The sequence below is a fragment of the Pezoporus flaviventris genome, unplaced genomic scaffold, assembly GCF_033815535.1.
Source record: "Pezoporus flaviventris isolate CSIRO_AGI_PZ_B2104156 unplaced genomic scaffold, CSIRO_AGI_Pfla_v1 ptg000018l, whole genome shotgun sequence".
Lineage (NCBI taxonomy): Eukaryota > Metazoa > Chordata > Aves > Psittaciformes > Psittacidae > Pezoporus > Pezoporus flaviventris.
In genome coordinates, this window is record NW_026892566.1 from 4,394,191 (window position 1) to 4,416,895 (window position 22,705).

Below are 22,705 nucleotides of genomic sequence, written 5' to 3' on the forward strand. Positions count from 1 at the left end.
ATTTACTGCATACATTTTTTCCTCCAAAAACTTCAGTGTTTCTCTCTCAATTTCATCATAAGCTGCTCACTGTGAACAAGATTGCTAAGACTAGGAGCAATTTTCTAAGCAACATTGCAATCTCATTATCTCAGAATAGCTTTAACCTTAGGGCTGCTCTATACTTAAGGTTTCATTGCAAAATATATATAGATTATGATTCTGAAGCCTCCTTCCTTGCTTCATAGCAGAAATGGTGAACTTCATAGAAATGGTTTTGACCATGGTTAAATCTGCAAAAAAAGGCATGCACAATTGGAATCAAAATTAGTTCATAGCTGCTGATCACCAGAAATTATTTTGGTAGGTAGGAAAACCTTGTTAAAACAAGTAAGGGACAAAATTTGAGACTGGTATTGCATGACCTTGTAGTAAATGGCTGAAGATACAGCTGTTCTCCCAAGCTGCTATCACTTCCCACACAGTTGAGGCATGCAAAGCCCATGTCAGACTATTGCTAGCCTGAACTAGTCCAAATCACTCCTGGAAGCCTGACTGACATGAAGAGAGCTAATCTATTTCAGTGTTGGAGATCTCCATTGGCTTTATCTACTCCATCTGCAACCAGCAATGCAGGTTTGTTTAGGTGTTTCCCTAAATGGTGCCAGACTACATCCGCAACTAAAACATGCATCTGAATTTTGGAGACTAAGACTTTGACACCTATTTCTAGTGAAAATGCAGCACAGTACTTCTGTCACAATCCAACCAGCTCCCTCAAAAGAATAACACCAGCCAAGTCTCCTTTTTAATGGGGCATAAATAGGTGTGACTTCCCTCCAACTAGCCCTAGTAGGGAGCTATTTGCCTTATTTGTATTTAATTCCAAAATACATCACAGTGTGAAAGCTGGAAAGAAAACAATCATCGGGAAGAAAAAAACAAATCAGCAAAAGAGAATTGCACCATTAGCTCTGTAACCTGTGCATCCACTCCTGTGAATAATACTGCTATCAGATGCAGAAAAACAGATTATATGAACTAGCACTCTTAAGACAATTGCTATCAGGGAGACACATCACAAGAGAGGTGGCATCTGCAGTACTCTGTAATAGTTTTTCTCAGACTGAAGATTCTATGAAAACTGAGGCTAAAATATGTTCTTAACTCTTAGAGGTGAACCTTCAAAGCATGATTAAAAGGGTGAGAAAGTTTCTGTACTATTTTTGAAAAATACAGTAAGGATGCAATGTCTAAACATAGTGTATACTAAAGCAAAGTGCAAAAAACAGATAAATGAGTAGTTTCATCACCACTTAAATTATTCCTTTGTCTTCATGCTGATATGTGACCTCTCCCAATCTGAACACCACAAAGTCACCAAACCATTTAGTGCTTCAGTAAATAAACATGTCAGCACTCTTGCTGAAAGGTTTCTTTTCCTATGCTGTGTCTCTTCTTTTCCCTCCCCCTCCTTACATGAGGATTTTATTTTTCTGAATGACCTTTATTATTCACAGGAATAATTGGCGACAAACTCCACTTTGTAGTTTAGCAGGTGATCTGTCTGCTGGCTCAGCTGGGCACTGCCAAGACACCAACACGAGGACATAGTCTGGCTTTTTTTTTTTAGCGACAAGTCCTATGTAACTGAATGAAAACAAAAAAAACAGCAGGAATCCCTGTGGTTCAAGTCAAATGAAAACAATCGCTGTAATAAAATGCCTCCTTGGCCTGTTCAAGACCAAATGGGCCAGTTTAGTGATGATCCAGGATTTATGTGGCTTGAGCCAGCCTGTTTCCTTCCAATCTGAGCAGGGCAGCAGGCACTTAGTAGCTCTGGGATGGTAGCACCCTGCAGCAGCCAGAAGGCCGAACTGGGAACACTAGTATGTCCTTTTGGCACATGTGTGCAACCTGCCTGGGCTCTGAAAAGGGATAAAATTGCTCCTACAGACAACCTGTCTCAGTGGAAGAGAATAATAAATCCTAAACTACTCCAGCTGCCATGCAAGTGAACAATTGACTGTGCCCTAAATTTTCATAGCAGGTCTAAATGCCTGTTGTGTGAGAAATTAAGAAGGCTTGATTTCGTATGATTCCATCACTGCAGGAGTTTTTCTGGTGAATACCTGTAAGTGCTTTATCTACCTTTTCTTTTGAGGACACAAATCTTTGCCCTAAAGGCATTCCCTGATTAAACTCCTCTTTATGTTACAACCTGTCCTTTTAGGGCACCAGGTTCTTTTGCAAGAGGACATAGGCTGCCAGGCTTTAGATGGGTACAGCCTACCCAGTGTTAATGATTATATGGTACAGGGCTCAGAGCTGTTTCCTGACAGCTTAACAATAAAGCAATGGAGTTTACATGTTTAAAACACAGAGCACTCTGTTGCTATAACAAACAGCAAAATTAAGATGCTAAGTCTGCAGTTTCTGGGTGATTTTTGCATTTGTGAAGGGTTTTCTAAGGGAGTTGTGAGCTCCTGTAGAAAGCTGGCATATATTGGTAGCTGAATTGCATCTTAAAGTTTCCTTTCTTTGTCCAGGTCCTATAGAAGCAGACCAGAAATGGGTGACAGACAGAGATGGATAGAGCAAGCACCCCTGAGATGAGTGTACTGCCCCAGGTCACTGCTAACCAATGAGAGGTGCTTCCCCCATCGTAACAGTGCTGACCATGAAGAACTGTGATTCAGGAATGAACTTCTAAAATCTCCCCTTTTTTGCTAAGAGCAATGAGTGGGTGTGCACAACAGTTTTCCAGATCACTCATCAGTACCTCTATTCCTCATCCATATTCTGCAGTTTCACTGCCAACTGTATGACCAGGATCTGGGCATCTGCCTCTTATACTCAAATTTCATCCTTTTTGTCTTGATAACATCCATTCCTTTCTATTCTGGCTGATGGTGGTCAGCTAAAAGCCCAAATTCCTTCTCATTATCTGCACCCTGACTTCTCTCCTAAGTCTGCACAGATATGTCTCTTAAGGAAAGAGAATGTTAGCTCAGCTTCATTCCTGTTCTATTGTCTGGTCCTCTTTATTGTTAAACTCCTGTCATCCATCAAACCCTATTCACAGTTGAAATCAACAGCAAATAAAAGGAAACAAATAAGTCAGCACAGTGCTACACAGAAGTGAAGCGAGCATGCACAGAGATGAATGAAAAGCCACTGAGCCCCAATAGTGCTGACGGAGCTGCCCTGCAGCTGTTCTGGTTGAGTTACTTTATCACTGCTGTATACAGACGATGATAGATGTAAAACTTTAGCTGTGATAATGGCAGTATGAACTGGTACTATGTGCAGCCTTTACAACATGTCCACAGATGTGAACATGCTTGGAATTATTTTTTTTTTTAATCCAAGGGTCATTATAAAGTTGCCATGTCCTTTATGTAGATAAAGTCAGAGGCCCATGCTATATGGCAGATACGGTCTGTCACCAAATACAGGGTGTGGAGGTGAAGTCTACTGCGGCTTATGGTATCTATATTTTTTTTGTGAGATTTGGGGGAGATCTATCCTTTTCTTGTGAACGTTAATTTCTAGGCCATGGACTTCCATGACTTTTTTTTTCTAGTTAACTGCTTATATTACCACTGACATGCTCTAGTTAATCTTTCATGTGTTGCCAACAGCAATGGGGAATATCACTTATGGTTGGACAACTTAAGTCAATGCCAGGTCCTACCAAGAAATGCTAGTCACAGGTGTGAAATGAGGCAACCCACATTTCCATTTAGTATCCTAATCACAAGACTGCCCTTTCTTGCTGGACATGGGTTACATATACATCAGCACTTTGGCAGAAAACAGTAGTATGTTTTTTAATGAACTCATCCCTCTTTTCTGAACCACACCTGAAACTGATTCAGATGTCGAGTGATGCACACTGCTTCCACCCTCTGATTCACTCCTACCAACATCCTGAAGGCTTCACAATTCCAAATACACTTCAGAAAAAAGATGCACAGGGTCCTGAGTGTGAAAGGATGCTTTAATAAAATGACACAAAAAGGCAGACAGTTCTATTTTACATCTGTATTTGAATAGCAGGAGAGCATATAGCTATCAGTAGCCCACTGTGTTGAAATACTCCATAGACATATGACAAGGAGAGTCCTTCAGCCTGAAATTAGCATGGATAAAGCTATCAAAGTGAGCTGGAAAGAAAAAAAAATAATTCCGAAACAGCAGAAAAAAAGTAATGGGGACAGAATAAAATACATGCCTCTTCTGCAGCACTGCTTCCAAAGCCGCAGTGCTCTGGGGGAACCCCAGCAGAGGTGAATGCAAAAGAAGGATCAAACCTGTGGTAAAGTCACGCGATTAGACGTCTGGCTTTGTAGACTTCTCCAGAGTGCTGAGAGCACAACAATTAGAAAAGGTCCCAATTTCATTATTGTGCTTTTCCACTGGTTTTAAAGCAGCCTTTAAACCCTGCTGGGGCTGCCCATTGGCTCTGTCAACTATGTGGACCCCACAGCTCAGCACATGGGAAGAGGAGGATGCAGCTCCAAAAAAACTGTGCAGGAGGAAGTCAAAAGCACCTACAGGATTTTGGCACATAGGTTTCACTGATGTTTTTAAATATGCTTCCCCTAGAGCAAAAAAATCTGATGTACCAAAAAGCAGGGAAAGCAGCCAATATTGTTAGAAAGAAAAATACCAGTGTGTAGTCAGTGCCTCCAAGCAGAGATAGACTTCAGATCATGCTAGTGCTGCTGGTATGTGCCACTGCCTGCTGGAGCAACAAATAAAGAGCATCTCTGATTCACAGATCCTTTTTTGTAGGTAATCACAACACAACTGTGGAGTACACACAGCCAGTAGTGGTCTGAAGACAAATGCTCAAGATTATAGGGTGAAGTAGCATCAGAGGGCATGAATAACTGCCCTTGTATTGACCAAGGACTGAAGAGCCATTTCAAGCTGTATTATTACATGAGCCATATTTCAAATCTAGTAGGTGCACACAGTGCTGTGGTAGCACAAAGAACACTATTCACTGTATTCTCACTGTGAATGTGTACATTCAACAGTGTTACTGGAGATATCTATAAATCTTTATACACCCATATGCTCCATAGTGGAGATCATGTAACCCCTATAATTTGATTTCACATCTTAGAAAATATTCACCGATTTAATCTGACTCTAATCCACTGGCATTTATTTTAACTATTGCCATTGCTACCGAAATTCCAAAAGTAATGCTGTCTGTGGCTAGCTATACTTAAGCAAGATTGTACCTGGAGGTGAAATCAGCAGATATGTTCTTACCTTAGTCAGAATTTAAGCTTGATGTAGAAACAAAAGTGCAGAGGTTCTTCCAGACCTGCCCTCACCCCATAAGCAGAGGTGATTAGTGACTGGCTGAGGAACAGTGTTAACTAATGAGATGCTCTGAGTTACGATCCTAGATGCTCTTAGTTACGATCCTAGATGCTCTTAGTTATCCTTCCCTAGGGATGCACAGAAGTGCAGAAAAGCCCTATGGCTTCTCTCCCGGGATGGTGTGAGCGCGGGCGTACCTTCAGCACCATAACACAGGCGAGCACAGAGGAACCAGTGCCTGGGGGACTCCCTGAGGGTGGCAAAGCTGGACCTGGCAGCCAGGGCCTTCCCACAACCCATCAGGGACAGGGCAGCCACAGCCCCAGTACTGGGTACCACCCTCGGGGCAGGGATGGCTGCTGAAGGGGAAGTTGACGATACCCTTCCTCAGCCTTGGTGTGCTGTGCAACCTGCTAAGCACCTGCTGTGTTCTCTCCCAGTGGCAGCTGCCTCCCCACAGCACGCAGAGCTCTCTCCAGCTGGCAAAGATATTTTTCAGTCATTATTTTTCTACCCTTTATGCTTTCTTTAACAACACTGATGAGATACCAGGCTCGTGACAGAGTGTGGCTGCTAGAAATGGATCCAAGCAAAGCAAAGCAACTTCTCGACCATACATATTCTCCCATGGGCAATAAAATGTCTTTGGTTTTGTAGGCGCAGAAGGATCAGATATGCTGCCAAGGGACCCGCCGGGATCCTGCTCCTGCGAAAGTCCCGAAGCCGAGGAGGGTGCAGGGGTAAGTCTCTTCCCACCATGTTCTTGTGGGAAGCACAGGAATTGGACCTGTGCTCAGACATAATGCTTGTTGGCACTCTGTTAAGTGGCATAGGGCACATCTTCAGCTGCAAGGAGGTAGTCTGATAGCTCACCTGGTAGCCTGGGGTGGCTGGGAACCCACCAGTTTGCTAGAAAATGCATGATGGGAATATTCCTTTTTCATTCTCAGTGCAATCATGTGCAGCCATGTGCTTTTAAGAGCAGCAAATGAATTTGTCAGTATGATGCTGGGAGTAGAAAGGAAGTGAATGGGCAAGTGAATTCCCACAGGGCCAGAACATTCATCTTCAGGCCTGCTGACACTGCTGAGTGTGAAGCACATATATCTAAAGACAAAACCAACCGTATTAAAAACTAAAGGCCTCTCCAACAATATTTGTCATAAACTGTTCTTTTAAACAAAAGTGCAAACTTGGATATACGTTGTCCATATTCCTGCTTAAATTTACTTTAATCTTTCACATTTCTTTAAATAAATCAAATTAGTAATCAAGGTTGTTAAACTGATTCAGATTAAACTTATAAAGCATAATTCAGACTTCTGCTATAAAAGCAGTGGGTTGGGATTTTTCATTAATATTAGTTAAGTTTAGCCCAATAATTAATTCTTTTGCTTAGAGAGGCATTTAAAGATAAAAATGCAGCAACTTCATATCTTCTCCTGGTCTGTGAGTGAAAACTGGTGTAAGAAGCTCAGATCAGCTAGCTTTAAAACCTTAGAGGCCTTGATGAATTATCAGCTAAATCCAGCATCTGCTAAAACTTTTTCTTTTTTTTTTAATGAGCAAAAGGTAAACACAAAACATGTTTTGAAAAGCTTTTCTTTAGATTTTTCTTATCATATTTAGTAGTTTCGCCTACCATTAAAAAAAAAATAACAAACCAAACACAAAACACACTCGTAGTTTTCTAAAAATCCAGGTTTCCAAGAGTTTTTATTTAAATACTAATAAAATCCAAAAGGTGATGGACCAACATAATTAAATATATATATATATAAATGAAACAACAAAACAAATCTGCTAATAAGAAATATGAACCTCACTAAATGTGCTTAAAAATTTAGAATGGACAATGTAGCACAGAATTTCATATTCTTAGCTATCAAGAAACAACAACCAAATTTAAGATTAAATCTATATAAAGCAGTAAATCAACATATCCTCAGGGGTATCGGTCAGTGAGAATCCACCTTTCTTTAGGCAACTACTACACAACACAATAAAATTGAGGTTCAAATTGATAATGCAAAACTATCAAAACAAAACTTTCATGTTATGATTAATTCAGATATTTAAATCATTCTGACTGCATCTGGAGCATGGACTTGCGCAGACATTCCCAGACATTTTTCACTGGTTGCTAGCAGCGCTGTGCTCAGTTTAGCATCATTTTGTGGTAGCTTGTGTATCACTGGACTGCTGGGAAAGCTCTGAGCTAGAGTTTAATCAGTTCCTAACTTTCTCTGGTTTAAGTTAAGGTCATGCTTAAGAAAGGGGAGAAAAAAACTTCAATGACCCTGGAATGCAATTTGTTTTAATAACACAATACCTCCAATGCTTGGGAGTGTAACATCACACAGAATAAAACCTGACTTAGCACCATTTTGTCCTTGGTTTTAAAAAACTGGTCTCTTTTTTTAATAACAAGTCCCCACTGAAGGAAAAGGTTTAATGGCAGAACCTTGTAAGAGGGAGGCTGACTCAGGGCTGTCACTGATGCGGCATGAGCAGAATCAGCAAAATGCTGGCATGGGAAAGTCAATAAAGTCCAGGAGAGTATCCTTACCAGCATGTAATAAAATTCGTTTAGTCATAGTGAATGACAAAGTGCTGAAATTTTCTTTAATAACTTGCTAACAATTTGTGGAAGTGTTAAACCTGGTGTTCAAGGCAAAGACAATATGGAGCAGCTGGATAGAAATTCTTCTAGGCTTGCATTTGCTGAGAGAGACAAACACAAGACAATTGTCCTTTCTACTGCTAAACAGTCAAATGGGCAATGTTATTTTCATGTAAGAAAAATGTCAGTTCTAGACTAAAGCTGAAGAGAATATATGCTGACCCAGCTGAAATATGTTTTTTTTTTATCATATCAAGAGAAAGTAGATCTCAATGAATAGAAATCAGGAAACAGAACTTTGCATAGCTGTTATTTCAACAGCCTACTTTCTCCAAGTGGAGACCTGGGCCACCATGAAGTTCCCTTGAACTTTAACAGGCTTTTAACAAGAAGCACCAAGCTACCTCTAGGTCCATACTGTGCTCTTGACAATATGGTTCAAGTCAATGGTAGTTGCACACTTTTCAGTAAAGCATAGAAAACTCTTACATTTAATAGGTAATGACATTCATGACCAGTGAAGACAGCGTATGGATTAGTAAAAAAAATACTACACTTGATCCTTGTCATGAAGCAAATCAATGCTCTTCCTGACAAGAAAGGAAGGAGCCACTCTATGTCATGTGCTCAGAACAAGACAGGCTGGACCTGTTGTTGAACATGACAAAGTTTATGAATGTTCTCAGAGTTTTTTATGTTTCTTCCTTCTTTTCTTAATAGCAAAATGCTGCCTCTTCATTGTTGTGTTTAAAACACATCCTGTTATGCCTGTAGCTCTTTTTGGAGTGCAAGTTCAGAATACCATGTACTCTATCACTTGCAGCTTTTGCTTTAAAAGGAGAACAAATATGTGTGTGGGAGTAGCATAAACTGCAGCTGTTTTTCTTTGTTTCTACCGTCATTACTGCTGACTGGTAACGAGGAAGAAGACGTAAATATACACCACAAGGAAGAAGATATACAGGAGCTTGGGAGATTGTCTTGGTGAATTCCTAATTTTAACAAAACTTTTATGACTATAAAAAGATTAGCATAGGGTGAAATAATTTGTTTTGCAGTGGAAAGGATGTTGCTATCCTGTCTGACATGGAATATTTAATCAGAGATACAGAACTTCAATTTGCTCTTTCACTGACTTTATGAAAGATTGTATCATCAAAGAACTCAAGTGAGTCCAGACATCTTTGGAAAGATTAATTAATTTCACTGGGCAGCTGCTTAAAAACAAACAAAACATCCAAATAGATGCAGGATACAACCTCATCTCCTCATGCTCCCCCTTGCCCTACTGCACTGTGGCTGAAAACTTTACAGATAACTCAAAATCACAGACGTGTGGTATTTTCAGCACTCTGGGGCAGTTTAAAAGCAAGATGTTCTTTCTGCACAGCACAGGATTCTGAAGCTTGTGAGGCCATATGACAAAAATCCCTGGTTATCTTTCCAAGCATAAGCCTGCATGGTCTTATACCCCCTCCTCTCTTACCCTTCAATGCAGTTTAGGATGTATATTGCTGCCACAACAGCTATGGAGGGGTACTGCTGAAATTCATAGGAAATTGAAGTGAAATTCAGTAACAATCCAAGGCACAGCACACAGCTCCAAGGCGTAAAACAGCTGATGCTTTCTCCAACTAGCTCCTGCCAGCTCTTATTACCGGTTTCTCAGGTCATGCTCTTCACCCCTGGTCCTGGCCGTAGTTCACCTCATGTTTAAGTCAGCAGAGCTGGGCTAGCTAATGGAGAGGAGAATTCATCTGAGTTACTGAACTGCATGTCATAGCACACAGCTAAGAGTTCATTTCCAATTATGGTCTGTGCTAATTGCTCTCCTGTGCGTCTTCAAATCATGACCAAGGCAGGCAACATTGGTTAGGGAAGCCAGAGGATTGTTAGTCATTCAAAGCCATCAGAGACATTATGTTTGACCTCTGGCATTGTAATTTTATTTCTGTGGCTCTGCACGGAAACTGCCAAAGCAAAGTAACAAGACTCCCAAGCTGTGGTGCCTGTGTAAAACATGCCCACCTACCTTCATATATGAAGACAAATGAGATTGCCTGCTCCTACAGTATGTGAGCTGGACATTGAAACACATAGCAGTTTCATAGTGCAGAGCTGGATTTCCACAGAGAATACTGTGTATTTTTAATTAGCAGGCCTACAATCAACTTGTCTTATCACCTCATTACACTTTCATTTTGCCTGATTTCACTTCTGATGATCAGAAAATGCAGTGAAGCTAAGACGTCAGCTTACTGCAGGGACAGCCAGTTCTTCAGGCTGGCCACAGGTTTAGGGATTGGGCCTGCTGTCTTTCTAATTCGAGAAAAGGATGCATCTTTTGAAAACTTAAATATGTTGTTTGAGGAGGAAAACATTTTTTGTCATGGGACAAATAATTTGTTTTGACTATGACCCACTTGTCTCTGACTTTCTGAGGACCTTCAGGTAGGATCTGTTTTCTCACTTACCGATTTCTAGTGTTGCCATCCACCCTACAGCAAATGACACATCCCAACTGGAGGCATCTAACACCACTGTGCAGTAGCACTAGAAGGAACAAGCATCCAGTCTTGAATATAGGGAGGGCTCGGTAAAATGTGTGGAGAAGGCAGTCTGATTGCTGGAGATTTGTACTTCAGTGTGCAAAACTTAGAAGATCAAAAGATATGAAGAGCATGCAGGACCACTCCTTAAGACCAATATATAGGTGGAAATATTAAGAGTATGGTAAGAGGGTTTTGCTGTTCTTCTGTGAAGCAGTGATTTCAGTCCATGGAGGCTGACAGGATTCCCCATGTGGGAGTAAAAGCAAAGACAGAAGCATTTCTCTTCTTCATAGTTCTCTGAGCACACCTGTGTCAAACTTCCAGAAAAAGATGGCATGACAAAATGTGCCTTTCTGCATTTAGTTAATGTTTGGAACTGAAGTAAGCACTGTGTTTGCTTTGTGTGATAATGCAAAGTATTTAAGAATACTGTCTTGTTTCTGATGCTGCTACTTGTGAGATGAAAAAGCTATGAACATTTAAATATGAGCAGGTAAAATTTAAATGGTATTATTTTTAATAGTTACAGGCACAGTTTTGTATAATAGTATTTGTCCACTTTTGATTCTCTTCCTACATAAATCCATGAAGGTGTTTAAAAAAGCCCATCCTGTTTTGTCTGCTGCTTGCACCCTCTCTCTCCCACTAGATGTCTTTACAGGATCTACCCAGACGTCTTGAAAGCCTCTGATCAAATTTCTTCCATATTTCGTCTCTGCTGAAAGTTTCCCACCCAGATTAGTTTCTGCTAATTGTTCTTTCATTTGCTGCCACTTTTGCTTCAGTCTGGTCCCTTGTGTCTCCCACAGCTGCTTATCTCCCTTGTCGGCTCTTTTTCCTGGGGTGACACTGGCCCCACTTTTTCCTGCAGGGGCAAATGTCTCTGCTCCTCAACACTCATTATTGCTTGCATTTTGATAAAATCTACAGGCCAGATAAGAAATTATTATGTTAAATGAGATAAACTTACTTAAGGGAAGCCTGTCTCTAGTCGAGGTCTTAGAAAACACTTAGGATCCATCTAAAAGCCATGACATTAAAAAAAATGCCAGCTCGCTCTTCCATTGCAGTTTTGATGATTAATGGCAACAAACTACTTCTGTGTTATCTTTGTTTGCGCAACTGGAATTTGTAGTCATGTTTATTAACTCAGTCCTTGCAAATACTGGGAAGTTGAATACTCAGTGAAATACACTGTGTTTGGGTGTATATGGGGAGATATTTAAATATTTCTGCTACACAAACAATTTTACTAACTCTATAGGACTTTCTTTTATTTATAGAGCCTAATGTAGTTAAGCTGCTGCAGGACAACACTGCTTTATTCTCTGTAAACAACTTTATTCTTTGTCTTGTCATTTTTATTGTTCTAGTGGCAGTGAATAAAATGCTGCATCTGTTCCTCAGGAAGGACTTAATCCAAAGCTCATCGAATGCATTGGAAGAGCCTCCACTGGGCTTTGGATCAAGCTCCTTAGTTCACAAACAAATGCTCTTTGTGAGAATCTGCTATTCAAGTATTGTACAGAAGAGTTACAGAGCTAGAGCTCCTGATTTCTAAAATAATGATTGCTCTTCAAATCTTTTTTGCATTGCCTGTTCAGTTGGAGGAACAGTATGCAACTGTTCATAATTGTTGAAGTACTGTAGTCTGTGATTATCTTGCCCCAGCTGTTGACGTAAACGTAGAACATGTAAAGCTGTGGCAAAAAGTAATGCTATATTTATATAGCTCCTCCTATGCACACAGTAAGTCAGAAAATTATATAGACTCCCTGTCCCTGCTGATCCTCAGGCTCAGTCAGGCAAGCTGGACACGGGTGAGCCATCTTTCAGGACTGCCTTCTGTTGATGTTACTGATGAAACAGACTTAAAAGAGGGATTTGTAGAGTTTTGAGGGATACTACTGAATGGATTTTTTTTTTCTCATGTGCTTAGGAAAAGTAACAGACTGAAAGGAGACACAAAGCCCACAGCAGGGGAAAGATATGGGAACTCTTGTGGAAGAGGGTACCAAAAGAGTAAGATAAGGCAGGAGTAATCAAAGCAGAAACATTATCTGGAGTAAGACTGTAAAGAGCTTTAAGTGACATCTCAGAGCCCCAGATTTGCAATGACTGCGTTTTCCAGAAGAAGGAGGAAGAACCATGAGTCAGTTATGCAGCGGTATCCCCATGAGCTGCAATTAAAAACCAATATTCCTTACAGCATCACAGGGAGTGAATATTTCCTTGGATTTCTCATGAAGGGGAACTAACAGTTCCCATGAACTGAAGAGAACATAATGCCAATGAAACTGGACTGTTTCTGCAACTGCAGAACAGCGTAACTGCTTCACGTGGGTGTGGATTACACACACAGTTACTACTGGGTATTACTCCTGTGACAGAGTAATAGTACTGTGACAGTAAAATAGTCTACACAGTGTGGTAAGTGCTGGCACAGCTATGCATGTAGTTTGTAAGCCAATGATGACTAAAAGTTTATGGAGCCAGTACTAAAACGTTACTTACTCAGGAGTCACATATAAGTCAATGAGTTTATTCATGTTGCTAGTTGCTGATACAGATCTTGCCAAGCTATTTCACCACATAATAGAAGTATCTAAACGAGCCTGTTAGTCAGCTAAGTAACTTAAGAAAATAATATTTAAGTTCGTATTACATTAGTATTTGAACTCCCCAACCACAGCTGAGGTCCCGTTATGTTCTGCAAACATCCACTAACAGGCAGTCCCTGTCTTAAAATTCATCAACTCATAAAGACATATAAGGGAAGGTGATATGCATTTGGTCACATCTCAGATCACCAGCAACACCAGGAATGGAACAGGGATCTCCAGTCACTTCTCAACCAGCAACTCCCTACTTCTGTAATACTTGACATTTCATCCCTGTACTGAATATAAAGCATTTATGAATGTGACCTCCAAACTTCCCACAGCTCTTCTGCTGACTGATGGATCTCTGCATTCATTAGTTTTATAAATGCATAGAGAATACACACAAGTACCATTTTCATCTCACATGCATTACCACAAGCCAATGCATTCCCTCAGCCAGCTCATGTGCATGTTATTCTGCAGTCAGAGAAGTAACCAGAATCACAAAGAATGAAAAATTAATCTAAGCACAAAATTTCTGACAGCTAATCTTGACACTTAAAATTCTGCATCCCAAGCAAACCCCATTTTTTATACACAGTGTGGAGGCTCCCAGATCAGGCATCATCTTTCAAGACTACATTTCATTTTATAAATGTAAAAGCACCTGATATATCCAGCATCATTATCACAGTATTTTTTCCTTTCTTTATTCTGCACTACTCTCAGCATCTTTAAGAGTTCATAGAGAACAAGAACAGTATGCTAGGCTGTGAAACAGCACCTGAAGGAATTTCTTCCTAATAGGAAGAGGTACACCCTGTGAATTGTTCTCTATTTGAAGGTTTGCTGTATAACAGTTAAAAGAAAATAAAAATCTCTCACACAGAAACTAGGGTCCAATATACCAGCAAAGACTCTGAGTAAATCCTCTGTCTCCTAGATATTTCAGGGGCAGTAGATATGGATATGACTTCACTGTCTTCTCTCCATTTCTCTCTTCTCCTTTAAATGTCTTTGTGTTTCATTTCCTTCTCTTTATCTCACCATCCTGAGCTGCCTGTGTCTCTTCCCCTTCCTAACTCCAGGCACTCTTCATTGGCAATGGCTCTGCCTGCCGTCTTTCTGCCCATGGAAGAGCATGCATCTGTACAGAGGCACATTGTAAACTAGGTCAGCTTATGTGGCAGAGAAAAAAGAGCAGAAATAAAAGCCTTTTTGTATAATAACAATGCCTCACATAACCACGTGGCCCAGTTATTAGAGGTGTTTGGTGTCTGCAGTTCCCACTAACTTCAGTGGCACTAGTCCTCTTGTTCACAGCCTATGTATATAGGAAAATAACTTAAGCTTCGAAGGTCCCTACAAATACTAGTACAGACATGCAGTCACACTTCCTTGAGCTTTCCCAAGAATGTCACACAATCTCAGGATTTGTTTTTTCTCAATTTTTCCTACATGTTCAGCACAGCCTTGGGATGTATGTTTGTCAGTCACTGGAGGAGGAATGAGGTAATACCCGGAGTAACATATCCCTTTTCAGTTCACAGGGCACATAAAGCAGGCCTGAAAGGGAATGACAGGCAAAGAACTGTCATTTGAATGTTTAAAATAACAACCTTTATTGACAAAAGTTGGCTTAATGCAGCTGATCATTATACATTTCCTACTTTCAGAGATTTTGGGACCACACCTACTAATCTTACAATTCATTATTTAGATAAAGATATTTTAATTTCACAGCAAAAATTAGGGAAGGCTGCACCCTGGCAAAGATTAACTCCTTCTTCTCCCTACCTGAAGCCCTCTCTAATACTGTTCAAAAATCACAGAGCATTAACAAAATACATGTTTAAAACAAACTTTAAGATAATTTTCTTCTGCTGTTGTTACTGTTGAAAATTAAAATTAGAAGCCAATAGGCAAAATTCACTAAAATACACACAGTGAAATCACATTTGATTTCCTCTCTGATATATTAGTCATGTGCTACCTGAATTATTACTAAGTAAATGCATCTCTGTCATAAGAAAAAAAAAAAAGGCAAATAAAAATTCAAACAGTATCAGCGTCATTAGATACTGCTTTATCTAATGGAAAAAAATCTATGCTGCAGTCACACAGTTCAGTCCAACCCTGTATGAGGGCAGTAAGCAGGATAGGAGCAGAAGGTAACTGTTGGAACAAAGGGGCAGAGGGGTGGGAACCCACTAAGAGGAGCTCTGAAGTTCCCCCGTTGGCAGTGTAACATCTTTGGTTGCAGTTATCACAGATCTTTTTCTACAGTGCAGTATTGCCAGTCTCCAAAACTTGAGACCTTCAAAAAGCATGAGACTGACTACGATTATTTTAATTATGTTTCTAAGGCCTGGAGGAGACCTTTCTGCATAGTTCTGAAGGTTTCAACAACTAAATAAGCCTGATATATTTTTCTCCCTCCTTTCCTTTTGATAATTGGCTTGTTCTATCAGCTGAAGTTTCTAAAAACCCAACAAACATGGTCAGACCTCTGAAACACCCAAAACGGATGCAACCCCCATGCTCCTCTTTCTCTTTCCCCTGCAGCCCCACACTGCCATTTGGATAGCATACCTACCCGTGGCAGCAGAGACAGCAGGGCAGGCTGGTGGGTGTGAGCAGTGATGCATGCCCATGCATAGCTGCTTCAGTCAGATGCCAGAGCTTCTCATTGCTCCCTGCCTGCTCCCTGCAAATGGGCTGAATGGAACCATACTACAGTTCTAGCACATGCCAGACACACCTGTATGGATCCTAGGAAGACAAAGGGAGTCCTGTCTTTGGGTAGGTAACTGAATTGCAGACATTCCTGGGAACAATCCTAGATGGTGCAGCTCAAACACCCCCTGCTCAGAGTTGGTCTTCCTTCTTCCTTCCCATGCCATATGCTAGTGTCAAGTAAAAAATGTGCATTAAAAAGGGCCATTTTTCATCTGGAGAATTTACAGCAAAGTATGAAAGAAACAAAATAAGACGGCAGCAGATATGGAGTATGGCAACAGCTTCCTGGGTCAAAGACATTGGAGGAGTCTTGCCTGTACCATACTCTGTGTTTTTGGATTCATGTTTGCAAAGAAGGTCATGGATACATACAGTTAATCACTAAGATAGCTTCTTACTTTCATTAATAGCACTGACTTACGGGTCTACTCTTAGGTATGTATGCATCTATTTCCTTATACCATTACCTTTTTTATAAGCCTTTTCACTGTCACAACATTCAGGTAGCAACGTGCCTGTCTGTGAGCACCACGTCCTTGAGTTCTCACCAGAGAATGCAGCAGCTGAGTTATCCACAGCAGCATTTAACTTCCCATTTAAAATACTGGCACCTAAAGAGGTGAAGGTGGCAAATGTGCCACTAAACTTCAATACAGACTCTGGAGAACTAGAGGTTCACAAACCTCATGCCTGTTCTGTGCAAATAGAGAGATGCTAATTGGGTTAGAACTAAAGGACACCTGGATTAATGCTATCTATCTGAGAAGAGTCAACACTGCAGCTGTAAAGTCCTGCCTTAAACAAACATCTTGAAGGTCTCTGAAAGGATCAACAAAGATGTGGTCAAGGTGATCTAATTTCCATTAGACTGGGTTTCTCAAAGGCTCTTGACAAAGGTTTTTAAGGAGACTGAAGAACTGACAACAAGAAGAGGGAAAGCCCTGGTATAGTTCAGTAATTGCTTAGAAGATAAAATGCAAAGTACAGGAATAAATGACCAGCTCCCACAACGGAGGGAGGTGCTGAATGGTGTAGGCTTCTGCACAGATCAGTGCTGGGACATGTGCTGTTCAGTGTACTCATATCTCACCAGAGAATGAAGTGAAATAGTGTTCATTAGTGGTATTAAGTTAGCAGTAAGAGGAAAGACTGAAGAACTACACAAGGACATTATGAGGCTGACTGGACAATATGTGAAATTCAGTGTAGATAAGTATGAATTGACACTTAATAATGAAACAATTGTGTAAGACAGTAGAGTCTGAGCTGATCATTGCATGAACAAAATCTCAGGTTTACCACAGACAGTTCTGTAGAAACATCAGCTCTGTGCTCAAAAACTTTTCATAAAATACTAGCTTTTAAGAGAAAAATAACACTGTGCCACCATATGAATCCATGTTTTGTCCTCATCTTAAATCTTGTGTATTTCTTAATCTCAAATAGGATCTATTAGATCAGGCTGACATTCAAGAGGGCATCTTTGATGATAAAAGGTACAGGATAGTCTATGGACAAAGCGCCTTCTTGAGGAGCCTAAAACTCTTGAGCCAGGAGGAGTGATGTAGCTGAGGTCTACAAACTCATGAGCAGTTCAACGAGATGGTTAGGACCTGTTCCTCATCTCCAGCACAGGAGCTGAGGGCATAGTAAAGTTCTTACTGAAACCAAAAATAAAAGGCAGAGGTTCTTCACAGGGGGGGTGACAAACCAGTGGAAATTCTTGCCACAGCCTACTGGGAATGCTGCAAGCGCATTTGGACCCAAGGAAGTCACATTCATTTTTGTGTATATATATATATATATATAAAAATTATATTCGATATATTTTTATGTATTTATATAAACAAACAAAACCCCAACAAACAAAAACCGGAAAGATAAAAATCCCAAAACCCCCAAACCCACATATCACCGATTAGCAGCAAAACCCCGCGGAAGCCCTCGGAAACCCCCGGCGCCGCGGTCAGGAAGCTCACGCCGCACAGCCCCGGAGGCGGGCCGCGGGGCCGCGCTGCTTCCCGCCGGGGCTCCGCTCCCGCCCTCCGGCCCTGCGCGGCGCGGGCTCCCGTAATAGGAGAGGGCTCGCAGCCGGCCGGGTAACCCGACCGCGGCGCGGGGGGGAGGATGCGCGGAGGGTCCGCGGGGGCGCAGCGCCCCGCGGGACGGTACCCAGCCATACCGGGACGAGGTGGGACAACGCGAAGCGGGGCGGGGCGGCTACGGGGCGGCCGGCGGGTTAGCCACCTCTTCCTGGCGTCGGTGAAGGGGGCGGGCGAAGAGGGAAGGGGAGGAGGAGGAGGAGGAGGAGGAAGAAGAGGCACCCGGCGTACCGGGGCTGCGCTTGGAGCTGGCGGTGCACGCTGCGCGCCGGAGGAGCGGGAGCGCCTTGGAGAGGTACCTCCGCTCGGGGCTGCGCGCGTGTTTGCGCGTCCTCCTGCCAGCCTGTCTTGTCTGACTGTCTGTCTGGTCTGTGTGTGTGAGCGCGGCTCCGGCGGGAAGGAAGGCGGCGGTGGCGGCTGCGGCTCCGGCAAGTTGGCCCTCGGCGGGCTGCAGCCGGCAAAGGTGGAAATGAGGGGACGGCGACGGACTGAGGCGGGGGCTGAAGCGTGGCGCGGGAGGTGTGTGTGTTGGGGGGGGTCGATAGAGATGCGAAGAAGGTCGGGGAAAGGCTAGTAGGGAAGATGAATAGGCAGGGAGGAAAGACGAGGAGGGGATGGGGGAATGAAAATGTGGGAGGGGAAGAGGCCAGGAGGGAAGGGGGGATGTTGGAGGGGGAACGCGGGCTCGCTTTTGCCCTCACTTACCCCGCGAGGTGCGCCCGCCAGCCCCGCGCCTGCACATCCCTTGTGCCGGGGGGCGCTGGACCCGGGGGGGACGAGTGCGGAGCGGCGGGTCCGTGCGCGCCCCCCGCCGCGGCCCGCAGGGGCTTTGGTGAGATCCTGAGGAACCCGTGACGTAATTATTTTTTAATCAGCATGTTTTTTTCATGGGCATCTCAGTTTTTCCTGGACTCCCCGTTTTGAACAGGAAATCTCCCGCATCTTTGTGCCAAGTCTGTCTATTTTTAGACCCCTCAGTAACGGCGAAGCATGAGTTTTAGGTATTTGATTTCTTCCCATTTGGCTCCTGCTTAGGACCACTGCAGTGTGAACTACTCAAACGCTGGTGTTTCTTCCTAGAAAAAGTTATTCAGATTATTGCTGAGGTGGGCAGGCAGGCGGCTACTGTGGGTATCAGTGTTTGAGTTCCTGATAACATTAATCATTAGCCATAAGGAGCAGTCACTATGCTGAAGTTTCTTTTTTATCTTTAGATGAATCGTCTGTCAGCTCCCAGAAGATGTACGTTAGGACAGAAAGTACCAGCTTAATGTTGGAAGAGGTAGAGCAGGTCCCCCTGTTGTGATTTTATCAATGAAATAAACCTGTTTTATTTTGAGCTGTGATTAACAGTTCAATGTTGTAATGATATCCTCTGATTCTAGCATTGTCTCATAGCTCTGGTATGTCAATTTGTATTCATGCTGTGTAAGTGTTTTGCAGAGGTTTTGCGTATCTGACACGGATTTATTTCATTTTCATAATTACATTTTCTGGTGTCACCAGCCTCAAGGAAACCCAAGGAAAGCGCATGTACATCAGTATCTGTGGCAGTACATGACATTCTTCTATGAAGTGCAAGTTATTTTGTGTGTGTTTAGATCACAGCTTTTATGTCCCTGCACACAGCAGAAGATGAAGTTGCATCTCAGGTGGAGAAGATTTTTTAAAACAGCCTGATGGTCCACATAGCCGTTGTGGCTGGCTGCAGGAATCTGAATGTTGACTAAGATGGCATCTCAGGGGCCCTTCCAGTACTGTAATTTTCTGTAATCAAGTGACAGTCATGGTAAATCAGTACTGATGAAACATGCACAAAGCTTTAAAAAAGACGCATTACACACAGTAACTTTTAGAGACCACAGATCTGTCCCTCCTTCCTGAAAAACAAGTCTCAATCCTCAGTGTGGAAGTTTCCCAGCTATAAAACAGAACTCTTCTTTTGTCCTTTTTCTTCTCTACATTAGCAGATCTTAAGGGCTGTTTTACGGTCTTTGCGCAAGCACAGTGTACCGAAACTGGAAGACTCATCCTAGTTTGTAAAAAAATCGTACCCGTAACTACTGCTCAAAAATATGTATTACAGAAATCCATATTTTGTCATTTGTTTTTGTGTCTCTCAAATAATCATATTCACAATAGTTGTTTTTTTCTGGCATTATGACAAAATGAACAGAAAAATATTTCATATTGAAATTCTGGGTTAGCAATACAAATTATGGGCTTCTTTTTGATGATGAACAGTATTCAGCAGTCCATTACAAGTGTAAATCATGCCATCCTTAATTTTTAGAAAGAGATCCTTTGACTTAAGTTTATAATTAGTGAGAGCTCAGGAGTTTCACTTTTTGTTCATTTGATGACACTATGCCACTGGGTTTACAGAAGAAAGCAGAACTGTTCCTTTAGAGTAATTCTTCAGAAATGTGGTAGCAAGACTTAAGTAAGTGTTTTCATCACTTGATATGGTATTTACATGCAGTATACTGCAAAACTGAGAATTTTCCCTAGGTATTTCATAGCAGAGAGAATGATTACTTTAATCCCGTATTAATACCAGAGAAAAACAATCATTTATTGAAAATACAGCAAATTCCCTTCAAAACATGTATACATCTTCAGAAGGGTTAGGAATATTACTTTAAAAATGTGTGTAAGTGCTTGGCAAAACTTTGGTATTTGCTACTGAATGACGAAAACGTGTCCTGTTCATTGTAGAATTTTCCAGCTTTGCCTAATTGACTTTTAAAGAGATGATTCATGGTCCATGAGTAAAGGATGCTTTCAAATATTTGTTTGCCTTTTTTTTTTTTTTTTTTTTTCAAAAATCTGTTGATTTCACTAATGGCTTTTGTGGCTTAATTTCCTCTCTTCCTATATTCTGAGTGTTAGAAAGGAAAAAGAGCAGGAAACTTGCTGTATGTAAATTGCTAAATTCACATTATTGCATGTACATTGGAAGGGAATGGTTCTCCATGTTTTACAAGCTTTTTTGTACATGTGTTTGTATTACTTTATATAACATATGTTTGTATAAAGTATGCATGAATCAAGAAAACTTTTTAAGGGTGCAGTGTGTGTAGTACTACCAGTAAAAGGTGTTGTGCATCTGTGTCATTTCCCTTTGTAGCAGCTGAATTAGTGAGAAGAGCTATCTCCTGCATTGATAGTTGCAAAATACCTTAAATGGAGACACATTAGGACTGTACTGATTTAAATATAAAAACCAAACATCACACCAAAACCGAAATCACTGAGTAACTTAGTAAGTAAAACAATTCTGTTGACTGGGCCTGGGTGAAAATGCAAATACAGATGAGAGCATATGTAGCTTCCTTCCTAACAGTTCTCTGTGATTTGACATCACAGTTATTTTTTAATCCAGTAAATCCAAGAATTCAAGCGGACATCTTGTGCCTTATTGTTTGGGCCAGTGGCACCAGCATTATTGAGCTTTGTAACAGCCATTTCCCCCCCATTACTCCAGGGAAAAATACATCTCTATCTGTATACATGCTTAGAGTGTCGTATTTCTGTGTCTTGTTAAATGTGGGGCAAGTTTAGTAGTGCCAGTTGAGAATAATTCCCTTATAGGAGTGCTACTACACAACCCAGATCCTCCTGTCTTTGAAAAAAACTTAACTTTTAAGAAGTTCCCTTATTGTTTTAATAACTCTCCTTGGGCAAGCTTCATAAGACAATAGACCAGAAATAGGAACCAGCTGACACGTACACCTGCATGAGCATCCTGCACCAAACCCCACTGTCAAAATAATTAAATCAGTATAAATCTGTTAATAAAGGTTGCAGTTTTGCCACAAGAAGAAAAGGTTTTGTTAAAGCAGGTGAGGTTTACCCAGCAGTTTTTGTACAAACCTTTTGTCTCTCTAGTTTTGTTCTATTAGAAATTTATCACAGTACTCCTCTAGCTTTGTATGAAAGGCAATGTGAAGCCAATCTCAAATCTTTAGATATAATTCTATCAACTTTCCTCATAAATAGGTCATTTTATTTCCAATTTTAGAGTTATCCATTAGCTGCTACCCTGCCCCAAGAGTGAGCACAAGAAAAGGTTTTTGCTGGTGATGCTCTTGAGAACCCACGTATTGGTATGGCAACTACTATCAATAAACCCAGTCAGTTAACCTGATTTTAAAACAGTTAAGGTACACGCAAGGTGAACACACCATTGTGATTTTTTGGCATGGTGTTCCCACTGTCCGTATCTTTTCAAAACTTGTTTTACTAGCACATCTTGTTCGCACCAAAGAGAGGAGGACTCTGTCCCAGAAGCCCAGGAAGGGCTAAAGGACTAGGTATATGAAGAGGAAATGCCACAAGAGTTCAGACACATTCTGGTTTCCACAAAATATTGTTTCAACTGTTGAGAGCCTGTGACTGGAACAGGGACACACCAGGGCAAGATCCCAGCCACACTGGGATCTTGACACAGCTTGGCTGAGCTTGGCAGAGCAGTGAGACCCATCCAGTTCTTTGTTGTTCCTTGCTCCTGATGGTGGTTGCGATCATCAAAAATAAAATTCAGCCAAAGCTGTGCTCTGATTCTTTTAAATGTTTTCCCTTTCTCTGCGTATTTTCAGTATTTTCATAGAATCATTTAGGTTGGGGAAGACCGTTACGATCATCAAGTCCAACTGTAGCAATTCTGTTGTGAAAGCAGTGGATGTAGTGAATATACTGAAATTGGCTTAATCGAACTGATTGTTTTGGTTAGTTAGTTAGATCTAAAGAGCAGTGCAGAAG

The 22,705-nt window shown here is 41.4% G+C and overlaps 1 protein-coding gene and 1 long non-coding RNA gene across 3 annotated transcripts in view; one reads left to right on the forward strand and one right to left on the reverse strand.

Annotated features, from left to right (window-relative positions):
• The window catches only part of LOC133270147 (PALM2-AKAP2 fusion protein-like), a 266,818-nt gene that overhangs the window by 149,981 nt on the left and 94,132 nt on the right, over positions 1-22,705 (forward strand). Inside the window, 1 exon segment of the mRNA XM_061455090.1 lies at positions 5,980-6,062. Within this exon segment, the coding sequence (XP_061311074.1) occupies positions 5,980-6,062 (83 nt within the window).
• Positions 14,149-17,938, reverse strand: LOC133270154 (uncharacterized). Of its 2 annotated transcripts, none has more exons than XR_009743679.1 (3): positions 16,838-17,400; positions 14,341-14,666; positions 14,149-14,247 (listed from the first exon to the last, which is right to left on the reverse strand). It is a non-coding gene; the product is annotated as an uncharacterized LOC133270154 (long non-coding RNA). The 2 variants fall into 2 exon arrangements; XR_009743678.1 differs by adding an exon at positions 17,736-17,938 and having other exon boundaries at positions 14,166-14,666; positions 16,838-16,924.